At 41.1% G+C, this 16,303-nt stretch overlaps 1 protein-coding gene across 1 annotated transcript in view; it reads right to left on the reverse strand.

Moving 5' to 3' along the window:
- The window catches only part of LOC126481022 (RNA polymerase-associated protein CTR9 homolog), a 108,889-nt gene extending 103,882 nt beyond the window's left edge, over window positions 1-5,007 (reverse strand). The window contains exons 1-2 of the mRNA XM_050104483.1: window positions 4,861-5,007; window positions 4,575-4,673 (exon numbers count right to left, since the gene is read on the reverse strand). Of these exons, the coding sequence (XP_049960440.1) occupies window positions 4,575-4,673; window positions 4,861-4,905 (144 nt within the window). The 5' untranslated portion in view covers window positions 4,906-5,007. The remainder of the gene's footprint in view (window positions 1-4,574; window positions 4,674-4,860) is intronic.
- Window positions 5,008-16,303: the final 11,296 nt, after the last annotated feature.

A 16,303-nucleotide genomic window follows, 5' to 3' on the forward strand; every position in this document is an offset into this window, starting at 1 on the left:
CAAACATAACGATGTATCTCGAACAGAATGACCTCAACCAGCACAGATTCCAAAACAATCGACTGTGTGAAACCCAACTCGCACTTTTCTCGCATGAATACTGAAAGCTATCGATCAAGGCAGTCACATAGATGCAGTATTTCTAGATTTCTGAAAAGCATTTGACTTAGTACCACACCTACATGATCACATGGGGTATCAAGCGAAGTTTGTGACTGGACTGAAGACGTTTTGATAGGGAGGATGTAGCATGTTATCTTGGATGTAGAGTCATTGTCAGATGTAGAAGTAATTGTGGGTGCCCGGGGAAGTGTGTTGGGAACCTTGCTGCACATGTTACACATCATGCAGTTATCTATAACGAAGTACTGTGAGAGAAGCTCCAGAAATATTCAGTCAGATCATGATAAGATTTCAAAGTGGTGCAAAGATGGGCAACTTGCTTTAAATGTTCAGAAACATAAAATTATTGTACACTTCACAAAATGAAAAAAATGTGGTATCCTATGACTGAAATATTGATGCTGGAATTGACCAAGTCACACAAATACCTGGGTGTAACATTTTGTAGGAATACAAAATGGAATGATCACATAGGGTCAGTAGTAGGTAAAGATGGCACACTTCGGTTCATTGGTAGAATACTGGGAAGTGCAGTCAGTCAACAAAAGAGATTGCTTACAAGTCACTCAAATGAATGATTTTAGAATACTGTTCGAGTTTGTGGAACCCATACCAAATAGGACTAACAGGGATATTGAACATATACAGAGAAGGGCAGCATGAATGGTCACAAAACGGTTTTATCCGTGGGAGAGTGCGAGGTGAATCAAGAGCTATATCACTGTGAGAGATAGAGGCGAGCAACTGTGACAGGGCTTACCCCAGTTCACTACTACCAGCACCACATTGTCATAATGCGCATGTGCTTAATGCACAAAGCGTTGCACATTAATCTAAGAGTGAAATTCAAAAGTAAAATAACTTTACTGAACTTCATCAGTGTATGCTTCAATGTATTAAAGTTAACACTGTACGGCCTGAGAATTGAATGACAGAGCAATTAATTAATGCCAGGACCAAGAAAGGAGCAATTTAAATACTGCTACCTGTAGCTAGGGCAGTTTATAGCACATGTTCCATTTGGCAGTCCACTGTGCCCACATATAAGTATAGCCAGAGAGGCAGAAGAAGGGACACTTCACATTGAGATATTAATCTGCCTGCGCCAGTCAAATGCCTGCACGCGCTGTGCCTCAGACGGTGTGAGCCAAGCAGCTACCAAAAGTGCTTCTGATAAATGTACGAAGCGAACTTTTGAGGATTGTACACCATCCTGCATTGCTTGGATTTCATGGAAGTAGCTGCTTGTGTGCCAACCGGAATGTTGACAAAACTACATTGCAAGAGGTGAGATTATTTTCCACTTTTAAGGAGCTTTCTGGCTGACTGCAAAAATAGTTTTCAGGCTTTTGTAAATGGTGAACGCAGGTGTAATGTACGCACAGATAACTTATGTGTCCTTTAAACACTAATGCAACAGAAGAAACAACCTGTTTGATATTTACCTGCCGCCCCAAAAGTGTCACAGAGATACTGAAGAAACGAACTGCCAGACTCCTGAAGAAAGACAAACTATCCCCCAGAAAGTCTACTAACAAAGTTCCAAAAACTGGCTTGAAATGATGACTATGAATATACTTCAACCCCCCACTTACTGATCACATAAGGATTATGAGGATAAGATTAGAAGAATTACAGCGCACACAGACATTCAATCATTCTTCCTGCACTCTACATGTGAATGGAATGAGAAGAAACCCTAATAACTGGTTCAATGGGACATATCCTCTGTCATGCACTTCATGATGGTTTGCAGAGTGTAGATATACATGAAGATTTGCAGATAACCATACCTAAAGACAGAGGCACTCAACGAACTCAACTGTATCCAGAAGATTCATATCTTCCATGTTTACTTGATGCAAACTGTATCTCTGGTTGACCACTCACTCACACAACAGATATGTACACTGTTTGCGGTCTTAAAGCAATGTGCCAACACTGTGCTAGTGGATGTACTGATGCGATTCATCGTTTTCTCTAGATCAATAGAGTCATCCTCCAAGTTTTTAGGAATTATTTGGTTTAATGAATAAGAGAAGCTGTCACAATATTCTGTAAAATGTGACATCATATTTTAAGAAAATGATATCTGGAATGTTTGTTTGTTTGTTTCAGTTGTAAATATCAACTGCATATTTTTCTTTTATAATATGTCATTTATTTCTTATGGACAATGGCTTAGATTTTTTCTTAACTGGACCTATATAGGTCTGGAGGAGTTAGCTATCCAATGTGGGAAACAATGTTTCGGATTTTGTTTCATATTTGATCTATACAAATGAAATGACACAATGTCGGAGACTTACTGGTCTCATACAGATATGCTTTTATGTATATAGACTGAAGTGGCGAATGACAATTTGTACCAAGACCGGGAATCGAACCCAGTTCTCCTGCTTACTAGTCAGGTGCATTAGCCACTATGCCACCTTGGCACAGCAGTTCATACAACTGCACACCTCTCTCCTTGATCCAGATTCTCAGTGTCACCGGAGTCTATTTTAAATTCACCCTTATCCATGAACAGAACTGCCGAGGCTCTCCATATTCTGAAATAGCACCTCAGCATCAAATGTAAAGGGGGGACCCGACCTGAAACCCAGGTGCAGGTACTTGTACAGATACCAAAATCCAGGCTGAATCCCCCATTTACATTAGATGCTGAGGTGCTATTCCAGAATATGGAGTGCCTTGACAATTCTATTTGTGTATAAGGAAGAATTTAAAGTAGAATGGGGCAGTAGTTAGAATTTGGATCAAGGAAGGAGGCATGCCATAGTAATCCACGCACCTGTGTGAGCCATTGTGCTAAGGTGGCTTAGTGGCTAAAGCACCTGACTAGTAATCAGGAGACCCAGGTTCAGTCCCGGGTTGGTACAAATTTTCATTCACTGCTTCAGTCTATATATGTATGATCTATGTACCTTATTCATTTTATACGGTTGCGGTGCCAGGCTAAATTATAGTCTTGAGGTTAGGTAGTGTGGTGACCATTTTGTTGCAAGCTGGCGATGCCAGCAAATATGCCACAACAATATTTTTTAATATACAATTCGCAATAGATAGTTACAGTTGAACTTCTGATCATAACACCTGTTTTCCACTGTGGTTTGACATTTTCAAGCTTTTAATGTGTTTGTAAGTATTAGTACCAAGAACACCGCAAACCTAAAATCTACAACTCCATTGGATATTCTATTAGTTTGCCTGATCTTATTTCACTAATTTTTCTTGGTGTGGCCAACTATTGGTCAGCTCTTCACACTTGTATCTTCACAATGTTAATGACATCATCTGTCTATGGATGTGGTATCATGTTGTTAATTAACTCTGAATTATTTACTTAGTTACAGGCCAGCAAACAATTCTACATCAATCATACTCCATGATGCAGAACATATTGTATCAGAAGAATGCATATGTTGACATGGTCCATGGGTTCACAAATCCCTTTCTTGCCGCCTTTGGCTGAGTACATCGCACTACCACTAAATGGAAAACAAACAACAGAAAACAAAGCAAAATGCTGACATTAAGTTCAAATACTGCCACTGGAAGGGGAATATTGGACAAGAGAGATGATTGTGCTTCATGAATAAAAGGAAGAAATGTTATTTGAGATGAGAATGTATACTGAAATGATATTTTATTTCAAATGTGAATTTGTTTACAATGCTTGGAAACTGGAAACATTTTGTTTATGCAAATCATGGACACACAATTTTAAGCGAAATTAAAATACACAAACGCATTTCAGTTATATTTTCAATAAGAGCACCTAAATAAGACAATGAAAATTGTTGTTTCATTGAAAGTATATAGGCCTAAATAAACACAAATTATGGAGGCATATCAGTAGATATCTCAAAGAGTAAGTGTGTGTGTATTTCAATACCACAATAACAACACAAGAAACAATATTAACATCGATGTCCAACGGCTAAAAATAACTAACACCTCTGATAGTATTAAAAAATAGAGAAATAATTTACCAAGGGCTATTTCTTGTCCTGGACAAACTAATAGGGCGATTTGAATTACATACAAGTTTTCAAACAATATTTACTTCTGAACAAAACTGGTATTAAGCTCGCTATGGTAAAAATGTATGATTCCTAAATCTTTGCTATCTGGGCTTAATAGTTTCAAATATTAAACATCACAGATGAAAATATTTTCGTTGTGGTGTCATAAAGAAAACATGGGAGAATTAATTTTTGCATAAATATACCAATGATATCTTGCTACAAACACACAAATGGAAGTAGTTTAAGCTCTATACAGCATTCTTGCAACCTTTAGAGTTCTACATCTTCTCACAACGAAGGAAGGAAACACTAAAAATAGATTGATTATGTGTAGATACGAGTTTCAAAATGAAACCGCAAGAAACTTAAGAGTAGCACAGAAATTAAAACCACAAAAGCAATATAAACACTTGAACTTACCGCAAGACTAACCCAGTAACTGAGCTGGGCATGTTCTTGTCGCAGAATACCAAGAAGTTCATCGCCATCTGGTAGCTGGTCCAAATCTAGTTCTATCACCTACGGATGGGAAAAACACAATTAACTCGTTGGTAATGTACCATCAAATGCTGTAACGATAAACATTTCTCCGCTTGTGATTTCGAAGCTCGAATGTACGCAATTGCTGAAATTTACTCGCGCGATTCTGCAGTAGCGTTTGCACCACCAACAAGGAGAGTACAACACACTAAACCATTTCGGTTACCTCTTCACTTGTATCACGGAGTGGTATTTCTATAGATCCTGACATATTAACGTTATTTTAGCGTCAACCGTACACTACCCGCAACCATGCATCACACATCCCGATACGGACTATCTTCTGCACGAAGCTCACGGTAACAAACCAAAGGTGATGTTGCTTTAAGTTTGGCATTTGTTAGCCGGGATATCCCCTTCGGGATTCGGCCGCTGTATTGCAAGTCTTTTTAGTTGACGCCACTTCGGCGACTTGCGTGTCAATGATGATGAAAACGATGATGAAGGACACTCAACACCCAGTCCCCTGCCGGGAATCGAACCCAGGCAACCTTGCCCGGTAGGCGGTAAAGCTACCGCTACCCTACGGAGGCAGACGCTTTCGGGCGGATTTTCAGAGCTATCGATAATCACGGGTCAGGCTAGTAATGAAAACATACGCAGGGCTGGTTCGACAACATTTTTGCACGCAAGCGACTTATCATTTGGTGCCCTCCCCTCCCACCTTTTCCTTCGTACTCTTTCAATCATGTCATTCTTCTCTGCTAATTATGAAACACACTACGTACAAATGTTGCACTTGTGCGGCCCTGGCGCCCCTCTGAGCTCGGCGCCCCAAGCGTCCACTACCAATTGTGATATGTCCTGTGTACAAATCTTACAGCTGTGGAGCACCTGGCACCTCTCTGAGCTTAGTGTCCTAATGAGGCTTGTGCCTTACCGGCCCTGATCATACTCCAAGCATTTGCGAACGGATTTACTGTTATTGTACTGTGACTTCTACTAACAGAATCTGACTAAGAGTGAAGATTTCTAAAGGCTGGATTGTTTCCTGAAGGCTAGTGTCCAATAGCAAGTAAATTCCATAAGCAGTGTCTGTAAGTTCTTATCGAGGTGTTTACATAAGAAAAAAATAAGCGATTTCTTTCTACTAGTCACTTGGGCAAGTTGCCTGCTGCAAGTAATTGCAGAAGTGTTTCCACTAGAATTACATCCTTGAAGTTAACAGTGTCATGTGCAAAATGCAGAACAGCTGCCACCATGCTTGCGTTATTATAGTTGAAGAAAAAAAAACGTGATGAACAAAATTTTAAGAATAAATAAGTGTTTGTGTGAAGAAACGGATAAAGAAGCGTAAACGTTTATGTTTGCAAGAAACACTATTGAATGAACTAAAATTAGAGAACTGAGATCAGATCAAAAAATTTCTGAGAGTGTCATAATATATGCAAGTTTTGAACAATTCTTGGCTTTCGTACACTTATAACAAACCAAGCTTTACAGTAACTTAATGGAATAAGAGAAATTTGCGATACTTCTTCATTTTTCAGTAATTTTTATGGAAATTTTTGGATACAAAATATGTATAAACGTTTTTCCATAATTACACAACACATTGCTTCACTGCAAAAGTTCTACATCTTTCAGTATTTGTCCACTGTGTAGTAATAATTTAATACATTCTACTGACTAGTGTTGTGCTACCAAAATTAATTATCCTAAAAATTTCATCATAAAGTACAAAAGTCATCTTGATTTTTTTCCTTCTTGATGCTGATGCATTATCTTTCGTAACATATGCCTTTTATATATGATTAGTTTACAAACTTGATTTCTATGAAGCTTGTGATGTGGTATATTTTGAAAATTATTTAATATATTTTCATAACTATATAAATATCTTTTGTTCCTATTGCATTTCCAGGAATTTGTCATTCATGACAAAGAATTTCATTTAAATTTTTCTCTACTATTAAAAGTGGAAAGTACATTATTTGACTAATAGAACCTTCTAGATGTTTCTGGAATCAATTTTCTATACCATGAAATTTGGGTCAAGGAAGTCACATCAGTTCATTGCAATCACTTCTTGTAAGCTCCTCGACTGCTGATATATTGCTCAGTTAGACTTTGAATATCATGAGAAATGTTTCTGACTTGGCTGCAATGTCTTATGTGAAGTTTGTGATGACTGAACATTAAAATAAAAAGTGTTAGTACCAAAAGCATTTATTATGCTTCAATCTTATCATACTAAAAAACCAAAATCTCTTAAATTTTTATCAAGATTTGCAATGGATCCAACTTCTAGATGGTGAAACTGTGGTATCACCACCAGACGCCACACTTGCTAGGTGGTAGCCTTTAAATCGGCCGCGGTCCGTTAGTATACATCGGACCCGCGTGTCACCACTGTCAGTGATTGCAGACCGAGCGCCACCACACAGCAGGTCTAGAGAGACGTTCTAGCACTCGCCCCAGTTGTACAGCCGACGTTGCTAGGAATGGATCACTGACAAAAACGCTCTCATTTGCCGAGATGATAGTTAGCATAGCCTTCAGCTACGTCATTTGCTACGACCTAGCAAGGCGCCATTAACAATAAATATTTGACTTGTTATGCCTGTACCGTCAGACCGATGTACACCACTTATGGATTAAAGTTAAGTATTCTACCAGTTACATCCTGTTTTGCTAGTCTTATTTCTCTGACCTGTTACAGACCTCATGCTAGTCTGCGTGAGCTTAAGCGTGTGCCTTTCGGCTTCACCTCATAGTGACTTGGCTGTCTTGCCAAGTCACAACATTTTGGTGACGAGTCTCAAAAAGGGTCTTCTTCTTTATACTTTCTTAAATTACTTGTGTCATGGCTTCGCCACAATCTCCAGATGTATTGTCCGAATTTTGTCGCTTGCAGAATCAGCAGACGCAGGCCTTATTGGATGCCCTTGAACAGCTCGTCCAGGGTCAACATGCAATGCACGACGATGCGGCAGCCGCCGCTCCACCGCTACCGCAGCCACAAAACGCAGTTGCACCACCTTTTCGTCCTTTCGATGCGGCACTGGAAAGCTGGACAGAGTGGTCACGCCAATTTGGATTCTATCTCGCCGCCTACAGAATTCAAGGTAATGAGCAGCAGCCTTTTTTGCTTGCGTGCGTCGGCGTGTCCACGTACCGAGTGATAGTGAAAGTGTTTCCCCGACCCGACGTAGCAACTCCGTCCTACGACGAAATTTTGTCTGCATTAGATGCATATTTCAAAGAATCAGTCAATGTAGTTGCAAAAAGGTATACTTTCTTTCGTACAAAACGTATGGCAGGTCAAACTAATTGGGGGTGGGTTGCAACTTTGCAAGGCCTTACTAGGGATTGTGCTTTTGAGTGTGAATGTGGCCTCCCTTATTCAGATACTATAGTACGTGATGCAATTGCACAGAACGTTTCTGATGTTCGTATAAGGGAACAGATTTTGAAACTAGTCAATCCCTCCCTTCAACAAGTGATGGACATATTGGATAGGCAAGACACACTTGACTTTGCTCAGGAATCTTTTGCAACTTCGCCAGCCGTGTGTCACGTTAACCGGCCCGCCGGGCGAGCTGCACGGAACAGTAAACAGCCCTCGCGCCCGTCCGCGCAGCTGCCGCCAAGCTCTCCAAAACGTGTACCGCGCAAGCACGCAAATGCAGTGCTCAAATCATGCCCGCGGTGTGCAACTAGACATTCGCGTGAGAATTGCCCGTCACGCCAAGCTATTTGCTTTTTCTGTAAAAAAAAGGACATGTTCAGAGTGTTTGCCAGAAAAAGCTCCGATCGGACACTCACAACCATTCCAGGTTCCTGTGCAGCGGCAGCCACCTGCTTTTGCTCCAGGCGACGTTGTATACTATCGCAACTATCGTGGTTCACGGCGTTGGCTCGCAGGGCGCATTCTTCGCTGCCTCGGCAGCGCTATGTATTTGGTTTTGGGGGCCTCTGGTGAGGTGCGTCGGCATCTCAATCAGCTGCGCCTCTGTCGTCACACGGGTTCTGCCGCTCCCCGTCTGCTTTCAGCGACGGTGCCGTCCGGTCAGCGCCCTGGGGACCCATCTACTGGCTCGCCGCAGCCCCAGGTGTTACCGACGCTGCCTTCCCTTTTGCCCCATGGCGACGCGCCGCCGCCGCCGCCGCCGCCGCCGCCGCCTGTTCTCCCGCCGGCGACGCCCGCAGTGGACGCTTCGCTGCAGCCGCCAAGCGCCTCCCTGGGTCACGCGCCGCCGATTGCTTCCCGTGACCAGCTGTCCTCCGACATGGAACTCTTGCCCGTCGGCTGCCCCGCCCCGATGGAGGTCGAATCTTTGGCCCCTCCTGTCTCTTTACGGGCGCATACACCGCATGTTGGCGTGCACCCTGGACTAGGTTTTCAGGCGTTTCCTAGGTCCCATCGGACCGAATGGCCGGGTGCGGGTGGCACAGCCTCGCCTGTTATTAGGCTCCCCACCTCGTCGCATACGTCAACATGGGGTCCTCCCCACGGCAGGCGGAAGCCTTATAACACAACCGTACGCCGATTTGCGGGGGAGGAATGTGGTGTCACCGCCAGACGCCACACTTGCTAGGTGGTAGCCTTTAAATCGGCCGCGGTCCGTTAGTATACGTCGGACCCGCGTGTCGCCACTGTCAGTGATTGCAGACCGAGCGCCACCACACGGCAGGTCTAGAGAGACGTTCTAGCACTCGCCCCAGTTGTACAGCCGACGTTGCTAGGAATGGATCACTGACAAAAACGCTCTCATTTGACGAGGCGATAGTTAACATAGCCTTCAGCTACGTCATTTGCTACGACCTAGCAAGGCGCCATTATCAATAAATATTTAACTTGTGATGCCTGTACCGTCAGACCGATGTACACCACTTATGGATTAAAGTTAAGTATTCTACCAGTTACCTCCTGTTTTGCTAGTCTTATTTCTCTGACCTGTTACAGACCTCAAGCCAGTCTGCGTGAGCTTAAGCGCGTGCCTTTCGGCTTCACCTCATAGTGACTTGGCTGTCTTGCCAAGTCACAACAGAAACCATATACAGGATAAGTAATAGTATAAATTCCTTCTTCAAAATAATAAAATATTATTGCAAAAATAATGATTACACTAAAATTTGCACGAGTAATTTAATATTGTGTCTAAAGGGGAGTTTATACATTCAAGTTTTCAAAGACAGGATACCAGACTGCAGAAGCTATTTCTCTAAGAGATCGCCATTTAATTACACTTCGTTTTTTAGACATAGATAAGAGAATAAAACTCTTATATATAAAACAAACGAAATATTCATTTTTAGTAACTGCTTATATACTTATTTATTTATCGTCATGAGATTCCTTACATTTGCTCACATGTATCTTTCAGGTTCCTGTGTTCACAATTTCTCTCATTGTCCCCAACTGCTGTGAGGATTTATTTGAATGTTTGAAAGGAGAACATTTAATGCTTGTTATTTTGGTTTTTCTTAATCTCACTCAAATAATTCACTTAAGCATAACATCTGCAAAACAATCACCTAATGTACGATTCACTTTGATGATATCAGACAAAATAACTACTCTGTCTGACAGTGTATTCATTGTGGAAATGAAATGTCTGTCATCAGTTATCCATGCATTACTGCACACATTATCCTCTCCTGAAACTTCCAAATTCCTTTTGGGGTTACATGCTCCTTTTCTTTTTCTTTTTTTTACTTGCTGTTTGTAATGATGACCAACCTCAGAGGCAACATAATCACCAAACACCACATTATCATCAGAATATTTTTGCGTCATTTCTAACTCATTGTTAATACTAACACCAGAATTTGTCTAACATTTTCCTTTCACAAGGAGTACTTGTGGCTTCCATTTCAGTACAATTTTCCTCCAAAAAGTAGGCCTACTTGTGTCATATTTATTTCCTTGTTTTCTATGTATATATTATATGTAAATATTACAATGTAGTCTTTATATTACTGTTCATATGAGTAATTTCAGATATAATCGTTGTTTTCTGTAATTTTAGGTATCTTCAACACAAGAATGCATAAAAATTGTTAATGAGTTTCCAAACTGTATTGGTGCTATGGATGGAAAGCTTGTAGTCATATAGGCTCCCAAGAAAGAAGGCAGTGTATACTTTTGTTATAAAGGCGCCTGTAGTAGTGTGCTATTGGCACTGATTGGTATGACTACAGAGTTCTATACTTCGATGTAGGCAGCAATGGTAAACTATCTAATGGTGAAGCTTTTAGTAACTGTAAACTGTCAGAGTGTCTTAATACTTTGAATTTACCATTTCCTCGAACTTTAGTGGGTAGAGCTATTCAGACAAGATACGTCAGTGTTGCAGATGATGCATTTGCTATAAGAAAATGTGTAGTGGTCAGTCAATGTAAAATCGAATGTTTAGTTATCGGCCCTCTATATTAAGAAATGTGTCTGAAAAGTTTTTTGCGTTATCTTTACACACTTGTGAGTAGTACAAACTCTCATTCTTCTAAACCCAGAAAAATCAAGGAAAATTATCTAGTTAATTTTGCTCTCTGCAACGTTTTAATGACAGAGGAGAGTAGCAGTTCCTGTTACACACTGCTAGTAACATTCGATGATCGAGATTTACAAATGAAAGGGAGGTGGGCAGAAACTACTGTATGGCTAAAGATAAGTAATTGGACACCATCAGGAAAAGAAGAGCAGCATGAATTTACAGATTAGTTTGCTTCACCAGGAAGGGATGTAGATAGGGAACACTGATGTCTTTAAATTTGTGCTCAGTTCTTGGTGTTGGCATACACATACAGTATGTTTGTAATAAAAGTAATAAATACTATTTGTAAAATGTGTTTCAGTTACCAAATCATCCAATGCTTACTTGGACATACAAGAGCAAAACATAAATTTTATTGGTTCAAAGTATTCCCAACTGCCTCTTACCACCTTTCCGTTCTCTTACTTTATTAACTTCCTGTCCATAGTGCATGTGCAGGTAATGAATTTTTTTTGGTATTTTGGCGTCGGTTTTATCGAAATCTGCCACAGTATTTTCTAGAGAGGCCTATTTCTTTAGTCTGTTTTTGAATTCCGTGTACTTTGTGCCTCACAGTGCAGAATGCACTCAACTTTTTTGCATTAACAATTGCGTTTTCTCGAAATCCCATACCTAAGGCATGTGTCCACTAGCAAGTAAACTTCCACAAACTGCTTTCACTCTCTTTCAGAATCTACTACCTCAAGTTCTTTGGATGTGGGAACACCCACAGCAAGCTGACTTCCTGTAATTTACCACAAGTTTCGTCAACTTGAACAAGTAGCTTCTGCAACTTAGTTAAACAGCTCGTTGGAGCTTACTGCAATTACTCGCTGAACTTGTCAGTTGCTGGAAGTTTTTGTAAAATTTGCGGAAGTTTTGTGTATACAATATGAAACATCAAGTTGAAATTCGTAAGAACCAGTGAAAAATGCAGTGGTGAACTCAGAGAGTTGAACTGAGTGCTTTCCCACACACAGCAGATGGATTGCAATAAAGGGTTAAAAAACAAGATGCATTGGAAAATACTGTAGCAGAGTTTGAAAATACAGAGGCAGAAGTGGGCAAAAAAATCACAATTTGTGGATACAGTACAGTGAAGAATTTAATAAAAAGAAGAAACAGAAATGTGGACAAAATAAATGGAGTTTTTTGAATCTATGAAATTATCTTTCGCTCCTCCACACCAAAGGATACAGAGGATAATTTGGTAAGTGAAACAAATTTAATATTCTCCAGATAGTATTCATAATGGGTATTTTTATTACAAAGCTGCTTATGTTTACACTTACACAAAAAATCAGATGAAATTTAAAGGCATCTCTATTACCATTCCACCGTCCCTTTATGGTGAAACAACTTAATCTGTAAATTCATTTCACACTTCTTTGGCTGACTATGGGCTATTATGTATGTTTATGGGTTACAATGGTATATTTATTCCTGTACATGTATCTTTGTTTCTTTCTCCTTGAGTTTGTAAAAATGGAGAATCAGATCTGCCAAGTGGGACATAAATGGACTGTTCTTCTCTGTTAATAAAAAAACTGTGGAGATTGCAAACCGAATTGACAATTTGCCTTGATTTTTCTGGGTTTAGTAGTATTAGCGATCTTAATATTTGGAAACGTGTGCATACATGTCCAAAAACTTTTTCACATATAATTCTTGCTGTACAGAGTCAACAGTTCAACACCCGATTTTGTAGTAGTTGGCCTCTAAAATCTTAGGCCTGTGTAATACATATTTTTTAGAGCAAATGCATCATCAACAACAATGACATATGGTGTCTGAACATTTCTGTCCATTAAAGTTAGAGGAATAGGTAAATTCGAAGTATTGGACTAAAGACATTCTGTCAGTTTTCTAATATTAAAAACTCCACCTTCCGATATTCTACGATTTGAGCAAACATCAAAGTATACAACTCTATAGTCAGGTGCAGTCAGTGCTAACAGTACAGTACTATGGGTGTCTTTACAATTAAATTTCACACTGCCCCTTCCTTCTTGGGAGCCTGTATGACTGTTCTTTTGCCATTGACAGTACCAGTACAGTTTGTAAAATCCTATCTATTTTCGAAAGGTAGCTGAAATTATAGAAAACAACATTATATCTGAAATTTATCCCTTTGAGGATACATACTAAATTACAATATTTATTTCTGGCATCAGAAAAGTCAAGCATGATAATGAATGTGAAACCAATTGTGTTCTGGAAAACACACCCATGATATAGAAGAAAAAAGAATTACTGTAAAAAGAAAGAGAGGGAAACACAGACACTGTCTTTAACAGGGTAACTGAAGGAGTGTACAAGCTTATTTTTCCCTATCAGGTGCTTAGGGATTATGTAGCACTTGATGTACATTCATTATTGCGCCTATCAAGTCCAAAAAATTGGAAAGAATGGCACAACAAGTAATATTGCAAGTTTCTGCAGAAGATGAAGATATAACTGCTTCGAAAATATCAACAAAGTTTCTGTCCACATCATTTGAGGAAGTTATTATTTTTCTAATACTGCCAAAGGGCATATCCAAAATGCAGTTGTTTTGTAAATTTTCTTCTTAAGCGAATTATTTAAGTTAATTATGAAATATCGCGGTACTAAGCCTCAAATATTCTCTTTTTGAAGATTCAAATAGAGAGATTGTGTGCATTGGGACTTGGAAAAGATACAACAGTGAGTTGAAACTATCGCCAAAAATTAGAAAAACAGTTAAATAATTGTAAATATATAGTTAGGGACAATAAATATTTCTTTTATTTGATATTTAAGTGGTTTATTCTATCATGTGCAGCTAAAAATCGAAGAGTAATTAAAAGACGATCTCTTAGTGATATAGCGTGTCATAGTATTATATCCTGTTTTCGAATGCTTGATTCTACAATTCTCAAGTGATCTTCAAAAGCTGCACACAACATTCTCAGAAAGCGTTCAGTTTGACAAAGTTCTGTGTCTTTAACTCAGTCATAATGTTTCTTGAAAACTTAAAAACGTACGTTTCTGTATCCACTTCTACACCCAAACACTTTTTTCTTGAAACTTCCTGGCAGATTAAAACTGTGTGCCCGACCGAGACTCGAACTCGGGACCTTTGCCTTTCGCGGGCAAGTGCTCTACCAACTGAGCTACCGAAGCACGACTCACGCCCGGTACTCACAGCTTTACTTCTGCCAGTACCTCGTCTCCTACCTTCCAAACTTTACAGAAGCTCTCCTGCGAACCTTGCAGAACTAGCACTCCTGAAAGAAAGGATATTGCGGAGACATGGCTTAGCCACAGCCTGGGGGATGTTTCCAGAATGAGATTTTCACTCTGCAGCGGAGTGTGCGCTGATATGAAACTTCCTGGCAGATTAAAACTGTGTGCCCGACCGAGACTCGAACTCGGGACCTTTGCCTTTCGCGGGCAAGTGCTCTACCAACTGAGCTACCGAAGCACGACTCACGCCCGGTACTCACAGCTTTACTTCTGCCAGTACCTCGTCTCCTACCTTCCAAACTTTACAGAAGCTCTCCTGCGAACCTTGCAGAACTAGCACTCCTGAAAGAAAGGATATTGCGGAGACATGGCTTAGCCACAGCCTTGGGGATGTTTCCAGAATGAGATTTTCACTCTGCAGCGGAGTGTGCGCTGATTTGAAACTTCCTGGCAGATTAAAACTATGTGCCCGACCGCGACTCGAACTCGGGACCTTTGCCTTTCGCGGGCAAGTGCTCTACCAACTGAACTACCGAAGCACGACTCACGCCCGGTACTCACAGCTTTACTTCTGCCAGTACCTCGTCTCCTACCTTCCAAACTTTACAGAAGCTCTCCTGCGAACCTTGCAGAACTAGCACTCCTGAAAGAAAGGATATTGCGGAGACATGGCTTAGCCACAGCCTGGGGGATGTTTCCAGAATGAGATTTTCACTCTGCAGCGGAGTGTGCGCTGATATGAAACTGCCTGGCAGATTAAAACTATGTGCCCGACCGAGACTCGAACTCGGGACCTTTGCCTTTCGCGGGCAAGTGCTCTACCAACTGAGCTACCGAAGCACAACTCACGCCCAGTACTCACAGCTTTACTTCTGCCAGTACCTCGTCTCCTACCTTCCAAACTTTACAGAAGCTCTCCTGCGAACCTTGCAGAACTAGCACTCCTGAAAGAAAGGATATTGCGGAGACATGGCTTAGCCACAGCCTGGGGGATGTTTCCAGAATGAGATTTTCACTCTGCAGCGGAGTGTGCGCTGATATGAAACTTCCTGGCAGATTAAAACTGTGTGCCCGACCGAGACTCGAACTCGGGACCTTTGCCTTTCGCGGGCAAGTGCTCTACCAACTGAGCTACCGAAGCACGACTCACGCCCGGTACTCACAGCTTTACTTCTGCCAGTACCTCGTCTCCTACCTTCCAAACTTTACAGAAGCTCTCCTGCGAACCTTGCAGAACTAGCACTCCTGAAAGAAAGGATATTGCAGAGACATGGCTTAGCCACAGCCTGGGGGATGTTTCCAGAATGAGATTTTCACTCTGCAGCGGAGTGTGCGCTGATATGAAACTTCCTGGCAGATTAAAACTGTGTGCCCGACCGAGACTCGAACTCGGGACCTTTGCCTTTCGCGGGCAAGTGCTCTACCAACTGAGCTACCGAAGCACGTCTCACGCCCGGTACTCACAGCTTTACTTCTGCCAGTACCTCGTCTCCTACCTTCCAAACTTTACAGAAGCTCTCCTGCGAACCTTGCAGAACTAGCACTCCTGAAAGAAAGGATATTGCGGAGACATGGCTTAGCCGCAGCCTGGGGGATGTTTCCAGAATGAGATTTTCACTCTGCAGCGGAGTGTGCGCTGATATGAAACTTCCTGGCAGATTAAAACTGTGTGCCCGACCGAGACTCGAACTCGGGACCTTTGCCTTTCGCGGGCAAGTGCTCTACCAACTGAGCTACCGAAGCACGACTCACGTCCGGTACTCACAGCTTTACTTCTGCCAGTACCTCGTCTCCTACCTTCCAAACTTTACAGAAGCTCTCCTGCGATCCTTGCAGAACTAGCACTCCTGAAAGAAAGGATATTGCGGAGACATGGCTTTTCTTAACTTTTTATTTTTTGTCATGATTTTTCTTTAGCAATAA

Source organism: Schistocerca serialis, chromosome 5 (assembly GCF_023864345.2).
Source record: "Schistocerca serialis cubense isolate TAMUIC-IGC-003099 chromosome 5, iqSchSeri2.2, whole genome shotgun sequence".
Classification (NCBI taxonomy): domain Eukaryota; kingdom Metazoa; phylum Arthropoda; class Insecta; order Orthoptera; family Acrididae; genus Schistocerca; species Schistocerca serialis.